The sequence below is a fragment of the Fistularia commersonii genome, chromosome 32, assembly GCF_037954325.1.
Source record: "Fistularia commersonii isolate RoL2024-O1a breed Wild chromosome 32, RoL_Fcom_v1.0, whole genome shotgun sequence".
Taxonomy (NCBI): domain Eukaryota; kingdom Metazoa; phylum Chordata; class Actinopteri; order Syngnathiformes; family Fistulariidae; genus Fistularia; species Fistularia commersonii.
In genome coordinates this window covers 2,940,001-2,953,519 of record NC_141315.1, presented here as the reverse complement: position 1 = coordinate 2,953,519, position 13,519 = coordinate 2,940,001, and the positions used below count along the sequence as shown (strand labels likewise).

Genomic DNA, 13,519 nt, shown 5'->3' with positions numbered 1-13,519 from the left:
TTACACTATGTGACACAGTGTGCAAATGAATTAACTGTTAGTTTATGTTAATAATAGCTCGTCAGACTTAGGAATAGGGAGGCGTTGTCTCATTCGCAACATGTGTGAGAACGTCAAATAAGCTTTACTACTGGGTCATTGCTACGGGCTGAATTCGCCTATTGGCGAGCTGCACTGTCAACAAAATCGGATCTAATCTGCCCTGAATTTACAATTTAACTTTAGAAATTCCATGATTTGTAGATGTAGGTATCAGATAAAACTGTTTGAAAGTCCATTATAATCCCAGTGAGAATGGCCATATGCCTCAGGCTGCAGGGGTGGCCTCCATTGATGCTACTGAGAATGTGAGAGATGTCAAGTTGGAGTCTGTGAAATGAGGGAATATATTCTGCAAATGTTCACCCTTCATATGTAATGCAGTCTCAGGAGGGCACAGGCCAGTGTCTCCCTGAGCTGGTCCCGAGTCTGGATAAATGCAGATTGTTGCATCAGGAAGGGCATCCGGTGTAAAACTTGTGCCACAACCAAACATGCCAATCATACCTAACAATCTCATACCGGATTGGTTGAGGCCCGGATTAACAACAACCACCATTGGTGCCGATAACCTACAGGGTACCAGTAGAACTTGGGCTACTATGGGTCGAAGGAGAGAAGAAAGGCGTGTAAAGGAGTGATGCGGAATGTTGTTAGTGGCTATGCCCGACATGTGGGATATGAGTTAGAGGCAAAAGAGAAGTTCCGGAATGAGTTAGATGAAGTGATGCAGAATATACCGGGAGATGAGAGAGTGGTAATCGGTGCAGGAAATGGAGGGGATGAAGAAGTGATGGGCAGATTTGGTATACTTGGATAGGAGCGCAGAGGGACAGATGGTGGTTTCCTGTAAAAAGGATGGAAATGGCTGTAGTGAATACTTTTTTCCAGAAAACAGAGAAATATAGGGTAACTTATAAGAGCGGAGGTAGCAGCACGCAGGTAGACTACATCCTGCATAGAAAAGGTAATCTGAAGGAGCTCAGTGACTGCAAAGTAGTGGTAGGTGACAGTGTAGCCAGACAGGGTGGGATGGTGATTCGTAGGATGACTCTGGTGACAAGGAAGATCAAGAGGACAAAGGCAGAGCTGAGGATAACGTGGTGGATGCTGAAAAGGGAGGAGTGTTGTTTTCATGGAGGAGTTAAAAAAGTCTCCAGGTGGTCGGGGAGCGCTTCCAGGTGACTGGACTACTACAGCTAATGTGACCAGGGAGACAGGTATGAGAGTACTTGGTGTATCATCTAGAAGGAAAGTAGATAAGGAGACTTAATGGTAGAATGAGGAAGTGCGGGAGTATTTGCAGAAAAAGCGGTTAGCAAAGAAGAAGTGGTATACTGAGGGGACTGAAGAGAACAGACAGGAGTACAGGGCGATATAGCGTAAGGCAAAGATAGAGGGAGCAAGAAGAGCTAAATGAGAAAAATGAAAGCAAGTGAAGGGTAGAAGAGGTGACTATTATAGACCACAAAGTAGCAGTGATTAGTAAAAATGAAATGAAGAAGGCACTGAAGAGGATGAAGAGTGGAAAGGAAGCAGGTCCTGATGATATACGTGTGGAGATGTGAAAGTGTCTAGGAGAGGCAGTGATAGGGGAATGGAGAAAAAGTGTGATGGTGCCCATTTTTAAGAATAAGGGGGATGTGCAGAATTGCAGTAACAATAGAGGGATAAAGTTAATAAGCCATACAATGACGTTATGGGTAAGAGTAATGAAAACTAGACTGAGAACAGAAGTCAGCATTTGTGAGCGACAGTATGGCTTCATGGTTAGAAAGAGTGCTACAGATGCAGTATTTGCTTGAAAACGCTAATAGAGAAGTACAGAGAAGGTCAGAGGGAGCTGCATTGGACTTTTGTAGACCTAGAAAAAGCATATGACAAGGTGCCAAGAGGGGAGCTCTGGTCTTGTGTGGGGAAGTCTGGAGCGGCAGAGAAGTATGTTAAATTGGTGCAGGACATGTATGCTAGCTGTGAGACAGTGGTACGGTGTGTTGTAGGTGGAGGTGGGACTCAAGGTGGAGGTGGGACTCCATCAGGGATCAGCTCTGAGCCCCTTGTTCGCAATGGTGATGGACAGGCTGACAGATGAGGTTAGACAGGAATCCCCATGGACCATGATGTTTGCGGATGACATTGTGATCTGTAGTGAGAGCAGACAACAGGTAGAGGAAAATCTAGAGAGGTGGAGGTATGGGTGGTTGATGGAGAGAGGAGGATACAGAGAATAGGGCTAGATGGAGAAGGTTGATTCGCTGTGGCGACCCCTGAGGGGAAAAGCCAAAAGAAGAAGAAGACTTTAAAGAATAACATATATATTAATTGATGGGGAATATAATATCAGCCATATCCTAGATGTATGATAGCACATTGACAGGAAGCCAATTGCAAAAAAGTTGCATCAACATCTGTTTTTTTTCTCCAACATGTAGCTGAATTTGGTTGTCTGGGTTAAATGATCAGAAAAGCAGCAACAAGCATTTAAAAGCGCTGCAGCGTCTGAATGTCAGTGTGAAACAGATGATGAATCTGTTTTTAAATGATTTCGAGTTTTTGTTCAAGATAAAGCTATATCTCCTCAGCTGAACTATTTTTGACTGTGAGCAAGTTGGGATGCAAATTTTAGTTTGAATCTTTGCTTGCAGGTATGTACAGTATGGAAGTATGCATTAGCTTCATCGGAGACCCTAAATTGCCAGGACGTGTGAACGAGAGAGTGAATGGTTGTATGTCTCCATATGTGACGACCATGTGATTGACTGGCAACCTGGCCAAGGGGAATTGGCTCCAGTAGCCCTTCAACCCTGAGTGCAGGCTAATGATGATGAGTGAATGAAAGAATGACTTGATGAAACTGATCATGTCTTTCATCACCAACGTGAAATGATGACAATACTCTGGTATTTTGTTGTTTTGCAGTGTTCCTTAACATGAACATTACGCTGTTATTTCAACATCGAATAAGAATCAGATTTATTGACTCATTCACGCATACCAGGATGACTGTTACTCTTCGTACTAACATGAAGGTAATCAATGACTTGACAAGAACATTTTAACGTCATTGACATATTACAAAATACATAAAAACAAGGGAAGAGTGCAATGTCTATTGAAGTAATGAGATAGTGAGTAATGTTGTCAGTCAGGTTGTGCAAAAATGAGGTAGATAAAAAAAATGATGATCATGCACATGTGTTATTGTTTGTGCCATGACATGGTATGTAAAGTGCTGTGGGGATTTATGCATTTAAGAGTGGAGGCTTATGGGGAAAACCTTTTTCTAGTCTGGAAGTGCTGGCATACTGTGATCCGTACCTCCTACCAGGGGGGAGAAGGTAAAGTGGGTTGTGTCCTGGGTGTGATGGGTAAGCAGTGGTGTTTACTGCCTGGCTCGGAACAAGAGAGGAGTGTAAGTCCTGTATACAGGGCCATTTGGCACCTAACTTGGAAGGATCGTGAGCCCTCCACCCTCTGCTGCTGCATACTCAGGATGGCAACCATTGAATGTCATACCTATCCGAAAGTTTCAAATGATGCTAGACATTCTGTTGTGTGTCAAATCCATTTGGGTTATTGTTGGATTACTCACGGGCAGGATAAGACCTTATTGAATTAGCAGCCATGGAGGCGATTTTTGGAAATTAAAACCAGACCAAATTTTGTTTCCACATCGCTGTACAGAAAACACAGGGTTAACATCAAAAGAATCAGAGGTATCATAGTAGACAGGACTGCAAAAGAAGAACAAATGCCCCGCTGTCTCACTTGACAAGTCTGAGGCATCATGCTGGATCAGATGATATTGGCTTGTCTGAAAGAGATTGCGCTCTTCAGTCTGAATGTAAAAAAGGAGAAAAGTAAAAGGTATAGTTGAGTCTCATCATGCATAGCAATGCTAATGGAAGTTTTGACATGTTGCTAAATCAAAGACATCAAATAACAGGAGCGGGCCTGAGGGTACTCGGGAGTCATGGCTTGGAGAAAATGCACATTGAAGATGCATTCAAGCATGTGGTAAGAGAGGAGGAGTGACAAGCGCATTGAGGGATCATTTAGTTCCAAGGTAATTTAACAGTAAAACTAGACACCATTATAGCTCATGCCTGAATTTTCTCTACATTCGAGCCACTTGAATGTCCCTCATCGATGACCTAATACTTATTCTTCTCGTATTCTTCTGCAAAGAAACTCCGCATAAAAATCTATGCCGTGGGATTTGAAATCCCTTCAGTTTAGCATTGTATCTTACTCTGAAGTTCACCTGCTATGCGAAGTAGACGCTTTATTAGGGGATCAACAGTTGATCAACAGTCGATTGTCTCCAACAACAACTTTGATACGGGTCTAAAACCTGTATTGATGGTGTAGCTGTGTGTTGAAAAATGTGACATCTCATGGGAAAACTTCCCATCTACTGCATTAATGGCAATAATGACATGTAAATTTATAGAGCCAATTCTGTAAAAGGGCGGAGGTTTGCCTGTGCAGTCTTGGGTATTACGAGAAACTTATTATAATATGCACCATTATCTTGACACAAACACATTTTACATGGGGTCCATTTTTCATTTGAAGTCCTCTATAAAGTAGTGCTGATCAGTGACCACTGAGGCTCAACCCTTCTGCATCTTTAATGCCTTTTCTGCGTGCACAATGTCTGTAGCCATAAAACTACACTCTAATGCTTTGACAGGGGAAGATGGCTGAGAGCGCAGCTCTATTATCGGTTTGGTTTTACGGAAATCCTTGCTTTTAACCTCACAAGCAAAGGTAATTAAGGGAAATGAGGTTGGGAACAAGCATCAACCACCCAATGGAAGCAACACAATTTCAATGCTTGGATAATGGTTGCCTTGTCAGGGAGGGATTGTGAGTCATTAAAAATGCAAGGCCCATTTAAACAGTATGTAAAATTGAGCAGATTAAAAATATATGTGCAACGTGTGCATGAGGGCAGAGGCTTCTCCTTGTGTTTTTCTCTGCCCTGCAGAGTAATGGAGATGAAAAAATTGTGGATCCAAAACTGGGAGCGCACAATGTGCAATGCAACTAGTTAATAAACACAGCGTCTTTGACATTTACTTGTTCTGAGTAAAATTGAGGTTTTAATTCATGCTCTGAGCATTAGATAGCCATGAAAAAAACCAAGATTTATTTTGCAGGCATTCTCTCCATTTTAAGAAGCGTCTTTGTTGAGGTAACACTTCTTTGACGCCGACTGTGTTTCGTCCAAGGGGATGCGACCACAAAAATGCTGTTAAAATATTGTGCGAAGCTTCAGGCGAGGAACTAATGAGCCTCTCAAAGCCAAATGTGAGAGGAGTTAGGGCCATCAGGAGCAAGTGCTCACATGATTCATCGCAGCTTGGTGACGCAGGGATCGCACAGGGAGCTGGACATTATCGGGGTGAATGGAAACCATCAACAAATAAAAAACCTTCATCTTAGAAACCTATGCTTCTACTGTATAGGTGTAAGATGACAAAGACCTTGTCATATGTTATAATCTGTTTAGAGCAAAGCTGGCGTTTAACCTTGCTGGCAAATGTTTGCATATTCAAGGAAGCCCTTGAAGATAGAGTAGTCTAGAATGCATCAATGCCACACTAACAATAACGATATTAGAAGGAATCGCTCTGACCTGCTGTTTGAAAAGCGACTTGAGATAACTTTTATTGTGATTTGGCGCCAGATGAATAAAATTGACTTTTAATTGTACTGAAATTAAATAAACCATCAGCTCGCAACCTTGTTTCAGATCGTCGTCGGGTGGATTTTTAACATTTTTTGTATTGTTTCAAATCTTAATACAAGGCATTTTAGAGGAATATACCACGTGGTCAGCCACCATTATTACTGTACGTCAAACTTGTAGTCTATATTCCATCAAAACTACATTAGTGTAATGTGCAGCACTTCCAGTGTGCAAGACTTTTTTCTTTCTCTTCTCAGCCTTTGACCGTTATAAGATAGAAACTATTGTGAGCAGACACATGTTCTTCTGTCACCGTTGAAAAAGGAACAATCAATCTGCTTATGCTGAATTTTGCCGGCGGGTGAGTAACTCTCCTCAGCTGTTTGAAGCAAATGCTATTCTGCTTGTACAAGTTCGCCTATCTGCACACAGATGCGCGGTCCCACAAACAAACAAGCACACTGGAACGATCCAGATGGTCAGGCAGATTGTTTTGTGCTAATTTCCCCCGTGCAATGGTTGAACAGATATACCATCCATGGTGGGATACCCCCAAACATGGTGACGCTTTAAAGACTCATAAAACTGCAAGCAACCTACATTTGACACAAAGACTTTCACACATGCAGCCGTAACTCAGTTAGTGTTTCAAGGAGAGAACCTAATTTGGAACAGCAAAACTAAGACCTCGTGAACATAGAATGATATTTACACGGGTTATTTCGAAGTCTGAAATTAGCCCATGATTACTGAGAAATTGACACATTTTGGATGTTTGTGTGACCTTAATCTCAGCCTCGAGGACTCAAAGTGTTTGTCCATTGATGGTTGGGTCACCACCAAGATACAACCTGATATACAAGCTGCAAGCAGTGGAATGGCATTTCATGAACCAAGAAGCTAAGCTTTAGAGACTTTATATCTCTGGCCCCAACAGCGGTTTAACATTTATCCACTAGTTAAATGTTTAGACCATTATTTTTGATTATAATTAAATCATGCTCTGGGGAAGAACCCTGTTGTGTTTTGTGATTCCCCTGCCCAAGCTCACATATCCGAGGGAGGTCAAAATTTGTCATGTCTAATATCTCAGCACTCAATAGGGCTGGCTCTGCACAGATTCATGATTTATAAATAAAGAATCTTAATTATTTCCTAATGATTCCCAGACTCTTTTACTGAGCTACCGGGGGATTTGATGACGCTGTACTTTAATTTAGCAGCATCATCAATGCAAGCCTAGATTATAACACAGTGTGGTGCCCCAGGGTGAGGGGGGCTTGAATTGGGAGGATAGGGGAGCGTCTACTTAAAGGCAAAAAATTAAAATGATAATTTATCATTTAACTGGCTGAGCATTTTAACATGGTATATAAGACGAAGAGCTGGGTACCACTGATCCAAAGCAAAAATCTATTGCTGAAAAATTAGAAAAGAAAAAACAAAAGATTTTCTATTAGAAATAAATCAGAAATCAGTTTTGGTTTCTCCAAGCTTGCACAATGTTTTGCAATTATCTTTCCACTATTAATTATGATAGTTAATAATAACTATTAGGGCGACACGGTGACGCAATGTTTCACGCTTCAGCCTCACAGCAAGAAAGACCCTGGTTCGATTCTGAAGAGGGGACCTTTCTGTGTGGAGTTTGCATGTTGTCTGCGTGGGGGTCCTCTGGGTTCTCCGGTTTCCTCCCACAGTCCAAAAACATGCAGCAAGTAAAAAATTGGAAAAATTCCCCCGTATGAGTGAGTGAGTGAATGCTGTCTGTCTTAGTCTGTGGCCCTGCGACTGACTGGCGACCAGTCCAGGGTGTATCAAGCCTCTCGCCCGATGACAGCTGGGATAGGATCCAGCATCGCCTGCGACCCTGAGCACAGGATTGGTGGTAGAAGATGGATGGAAGTAATTATTATACTACTTCTTATCATTTTTTTCTTCTTTTCGGGTTATTTTGTTAAGGCAATTGGTTTACTTTGATTTTCATCTAATCTTTTCTAAGCAGATTGTGTTTTGTTTTTTGTATTTCAATATTTTTGTTTCATTTGTCTTTTTTCCCTTTTCAGGATTCTTTCAATGTGGTTGGGGTAATCATTTATTTTTACAATCAGAAACAGTATCACTTTTATTGGCTTTTATTTTAATTGATAAGAACAAGGAATTTGTTTCCGTGTTTGCCTTACTCATAGTACAGGGAAGGGAAAAAGATTGGTAAAAAAAAAAGAAGGAAGATTGTTAATTTTAAACTAAAATAAAGTAAAACACAGAAAGTACGCTCTGATTACCTTGTTCAATGTGGGAACATCCGAATATCGTGAGATTCATTTGTGATCAAAAAACGCACTGCAATTTTGATGTTCAGTTTCGACACATCTTCTGTATGACAAGTGCTTTCACTGCTTAGGTATTCCCTCAGGAAATTGTATGTCGCCAAAATCTTTTGCCATCATTCAACTCTCGAATTATTCATGAAACAATCCAGCTGATTCTGTTGACAGGATAGAGCAAGCAGCAAACAGGGTTTGCACCAAGTGTGACTTTACCCTGTCATCATGCTTTGACCCCAGCTGCTGTGAGAGCAACTGCGCAGAATGTATGCTCTGTTGCGGTTCGGCACTGAAAAATCAGCTGACTGGAAGAAACCAGCGTCCTGGCACTTTGGCATAAGGCACCACACATCTGGCATTTAAAAGGCCTGGGAGAAAACATGCTGATGTTACTGTTTCATGCTGGCTCTTTCTCTGCTCTGAGCCAGACGGTTTTGGCCACGGCTGTGAGTGGCACAAAACAAAGCATGTGAATTAGTCGACCAGATGTCACTAACATTAATATCCAGAGTTATTTTTGGGAAATTATTATAAAAAATACTTGATCCGGTATTTTCTGCAACAAGGATGATGAGTTATTCTGAGCCACTGGGTGTTGATGTTATGGAGGAAAAAAGCTTGAATTAAGAAACTTCCAGCATTAAAATTCTATAAGACCAAAACAAGGGCTGTTATCACCAACTTGACCCTGAAGCCAGCATCTATAGGAGAAGATGTGGGTGCAGTCACTCTTGTCTTAGGGCACAATTATCATGAATTCATTGTGCAAGAAAATCAGAGCAGCCATCAGACACATTCATTTTTGTGTTATTTCAGTGGGTTGTGGGTCTCCAAATATGTTTTCCACACAGCATTAGTTGTGGTTATTGCATAATCATAATCCCTATTGTGAAGAGCGCCATAACACACAGAGGGATCTTCAGTCTAGTGCTGTAAGTAAGAACATAAATAATTAAAGCGTTATGTTTCTCATATATGAGAATCATTGTCTACATGTTGCTCGGGATCCCCGGGAGTAAATGAACTGCATTTTCATTTTTTATGAAGTGGTGCATGAGGAATTTCTGAATGGAACCCTGGACGTGCAGGGATCTAATCTCAGGCAATCAAACGAGAATATTGAATTAACATAGGCATATGAATATGAGTCACTAGATATGTACTTTTGTCCCTTTATTTCTTTGGACAAAGAGATAAACGGTGGGAAAACATGATCTCAAAGTGCATAGATTCTCCAAAGCTTAAGACAAAGGTCTAATAATAGCGAAGGATTTACTTGCATTTTTTTTTCCTGAAGTATAATGAGCTTGGCTCATAGAGCATGCTGCTGTAATTTGTTTCACATTGCTGAAAAAGTCTAGAATGCCCCAATTTATTGAAAGAGGCTCTGACTTTTGTCTCTGAAAAATGACCCTGCAATAAAATATAGAAGACATAAGTGGAAAGGAGCTAGTGAGGCTAAAACAGTAAAACTCACACTAACAGGGTTACAGTGAGGAAGTATGTGAGTCGTGTCCTCTGCAGTATTTTGTTTGTGAAAAGACCCCTTCGGCGGCAAGATTTCCATCATGTCTTTTAATGTTTCTCAAAAACATTCATATTTTAAGGGGCAAAAATAAGATATGATTAATAATGATTCAAAAATAGACTGTCTATAATTTTTCTCTATTGCTTTTTTTTCCCCAGAACCAGACAACTAATTAAATATTATGACCCAACAAAGGTTTTTGTCAAGGATATGAAAAATAGGACTTGAACCAAATGGATTTAAAATTTACAATAGCAAAAAGCCTTGACTTAACTGCTTAGTAGATTTAAGATTTTAAAGCACAATGATAGTGGTGGCCGCATCATTCATCTATTCATTCTTTCATTCGTTATCCCTTTTATGCTGCAGTCAGGATCGCAGGAGCGCTGGAACCTAGTTTGTGAAGAAGGTCGTAGTTGGTGTCTTTAGGCCTTATTTATATATACAGTGGGGAGAACAAACATTTGATACACTGTGGATTTTTCAGCTTTCCCACTTGCAGAGCATCTGGAGGTCTGTCATTTTTGTCATAGCTACTCCCCAACCGTGAGAGACGGAATCTAAAACAAAATTCCAGAAAGGCACATTGTATGATTCTTAAGTAATACATTTGCTTTTCATTGCATGACATAAGTATTTGATACATCAGTAAAACAGAACTTCATATTTGGCACAGAAACCTTTGTCGGCAACTAGAGAGATCAGATGTTTCCTGTAGTTCTTGACCAGGTTTGCACACACTGCAGCAGGGATTTTGGCCCACTCCTTCATACAGATCTTTGCCAGATTGTTCGGTTTTAGGGCAGTTGCTGGGCAATGTGGACGTTCAACTCCCTCCAAAGATTTTCTATTGGGTTCAGGTCTGGGGACTGGCTGGGCCACTCCAGGACCTTGAGATGCTTCTTACAGAGCCACTCCTTAACTGCCCTGGCCGTGTGTTTCGGGTCATTTCATGCTAGAAGACCCAGCCACCAGCCATCTTGAAGGTTCTTTCTGAGGGAAGGAGGCTGTTGCCCGAGATCTTGCGACACGTCTCCATCCATCCTCCCCTCAATACGTTGCAGTCATCCTGTCCCCTTTGCAGAAAAGCATCCCCAAAGAATGATGTTTCCACCTCCATGCTTTACGGTTGGGATGGTGTTCTTGGGGTTGTACTCATCCTTCTTCTTCCTCCAAACACGGCGAGTGGAGGTTAGACAAAAAAGCACAAGTTTTGTCTCATCAGACCACACAACCTTCTTTCCTTCCTCCTCTGGATCATTCAGATGGTCACTGGGAAACATCAGACTTCGGATATGTGCTGCCTTGAGCAAGGGGACCTTCCGTAGTGTGTTACTTATGGTTTTCTTTCAGACTGTGACCCCAGCTCTTTTCAGGTCATTGACCAGGTCCAACTGTGTAGTTCTGGGCTGATCCCTCACCTTCCTCGTGATCATTGATGCCCCGCGAGGTGAGATCTTGCATGGAGCCCCAGACCGAGGGAGATTGACCGTCATCTTGAACTTCTTCTGTTTTTTAATAATTGTGCCAACACCAAGCGGCTTGCCTATTGTCCAGTAGCCCATCTCAGCCTTGCAGTTTTATCCCTGATCCCATTCACAGCTCTGGTCTTGGAGGAGTATGAGGAGTTCAAACTGGTGCAGTTAATACAAATTATGAGTGGAGAACAGGAGGGCTTCTTAAAGAAGTAATAGGTCTGAGAGCCACAATTCTTACTAGTTGGTAGGTGATCAAATACTTATGTCATGTAATAAAAAGCAAATTAATTGCTTAAAAAATATACAATGCTTTTTCTGAATTTTTGTTTTAGATTCCGTCACTCACAGTTGAAGAGTAGTCATGATAAAAACGACAGACCTCTACATGCTTTGCAAGTGGGAAAAGCTGAAAAGTCCGCAGTGTATCAAATACTTGTTCTCCCCACAGTATAATGTGAGTACTGTGGTTGTCAAACTGCACTAAAAATCACAAATAAATGTGTGTACATTTCTAACTCAATACACTGGGGGTTTTAAAGTAATAACAGAACATGACAAAGGTTTACAATCACATTTTCTTTAGGAGGGATTTGAGTCCACTTGCGAGATTCCACTTAGCAGAAAAATCATCGCACTCTAGAGGTAAAGCTGCACTCTGACACGCATTTTCTCTTTTACTGGTCACATGAAAGCAAAGACCTAATGCAGAAATCCTACTTCTGGTGCCCTCATAAGGCCCATTGCTATAAATCTCTTCTATCCTTTTTTTTTATTCCCATATTGTGGCTGTTCAATAATTCAAGAAATCCCTGTTGCTGCATGTTCAGGAAAGCTACAGGATTTCTGCCATGTCCGGACAGCAGGAGGCACGAACCATGGATTTGCAAACAGAACCGGAAACGGGGATGACATTAGCCTATTAAAATAAATACATTAGATTTGACAGTAGACATCATCAAATATTAAACCTTCTTAAACCCTTGAGGGTGATTAAAGTTTAGGATTAGTTTAGAGTTAGCTTCCTGATTTTAAGACTACAAAGGTGGATGCGACAGAGTGCTGAAACCTCAGATACTAAGACCCTGCAAAATGATTAACCTTCAAACAGTATTACGTTAAGCAGTTGAGGTAATGTGTTGTGTAATAACTGAAAAATGACCAACACCCCATCCAAGTATCTCACATTGAGTAACTTTATATACATATAAACTTGCAAACATTAAATGTTGTCATTTAGCACCAGAAACAAGAGTTAAGTTATAGTAATGAACATAAGTAGGTGATAAAACGAGGAGATGGTGCAGGCCTGGGATCATGATGCAGCAGGATCCTCTGCTCGTATAACATAGTTGCTGTAGCTCTGGAGCGTGTAGGTCGCCACGGAGTCCAACAACCACCCACGAGTCACGACAGTGGCTTTCTTCGATAGACCTTTGCAATGAAATATAAACAAGATTAGAACTCTTTTAAAATCCACTATATTTCTACACTTTTAACAAGGGAGAAAGTGGAAATGATGTGAAGAAATGTGCGAAAACAGGTTGGAGCAGGGTAGTGTATGATAAAAGGGTCTCAGCAAAAATGACATTTAAATTACTCAAGATGGTGGTGAGACCAGAGATGGTGTACGGTTTAGAGACAGTGGGGCTGAGGAAACGGCAGGAAGCAGAGCTGGAGGCAGCGGCCGTGAAGATGTTGAGGTTTTCTTAGGAAGGGATGAGGAAGGAAATGAGAAGTCCATGAGAGGGACTGCATATGTTAGATGTTTTGGAGAAAATAGGTCAGACTGAGATAGTTTGGAATTGTACAGACGAGAGATAGTGAATATAGCGGTAGGAAGCCTAGATGAAGAGCAAAGAGGACCAAAAGAGGACCAAAGGGCAGTTTCATGGATGGAATGAAAGTGGAAATGGAGTTGGTTGCTGAGAAGAGGGTGTAGAAGATGGGGTGAGATAGAGGCAGATGATTCGCGGTGGCGAGCCCTAAAGGGAACAGCCGAAAGGAAAGGACGACTTTCTGTACTTATGGTGTTGGCAAAACAAAAGTGAAACAGCATAAAATAATTAATACTTTCAACAGCATGAATTTAAGGCATTTAATCATCTAATTAAACAGGTAAAAAAGGTCTTCGTTAATTACATTCTTAATGATACAAGAAAAAGAAAATTCAACAATCAGAGGCCTCAAGCTGTTTCTGACTCTGCTCTCCAAAGATTTTCGGCAGCGCTCTCCAGACTGAAAACTATGAACACTGTTTGGAACTCTGCAAGTTTATAGTATGGAAAAGATTTGCTTTTAACAACAATAATGGATGAAATGGCTGAGAGACAAACAGAGGTGATCGCAATTTCAATCAATGGCGAGAAAGAGGAGGATAATGGCGGGGGGGGAAAGATGGGAGTGGCTCTGGGCTAATCAATTACCTGTGAGTGCTGCGCCATGTAGAGAA

General features: G+C 41.3%; 1 protein-coding gene across 1 annotated transcript in view; it reads right to left on the bottom strand.

The window, feature by feature from the left end:
* Positions 1–12,239: 12,239 nt before the first annotated feature.
* The window catches only part of LOC147215133 (uncharacterized), a 27,389-nt gene continuing 26,109 nt past the window's right edge, over positions 12,240–13,519 (bottom strand). The window contains exon 21 of the mRNA XM_086139707.1: positions 12,240–12,501. Coding sequence (XP_085995833.1) covers positions 12,383–12,501 — 119 coding nt within the window. The 3' untranslated portion in view covers positions 12,240–12,382. The remainder of the gene's footprint in view (positions 12,502–13,519) is intronic.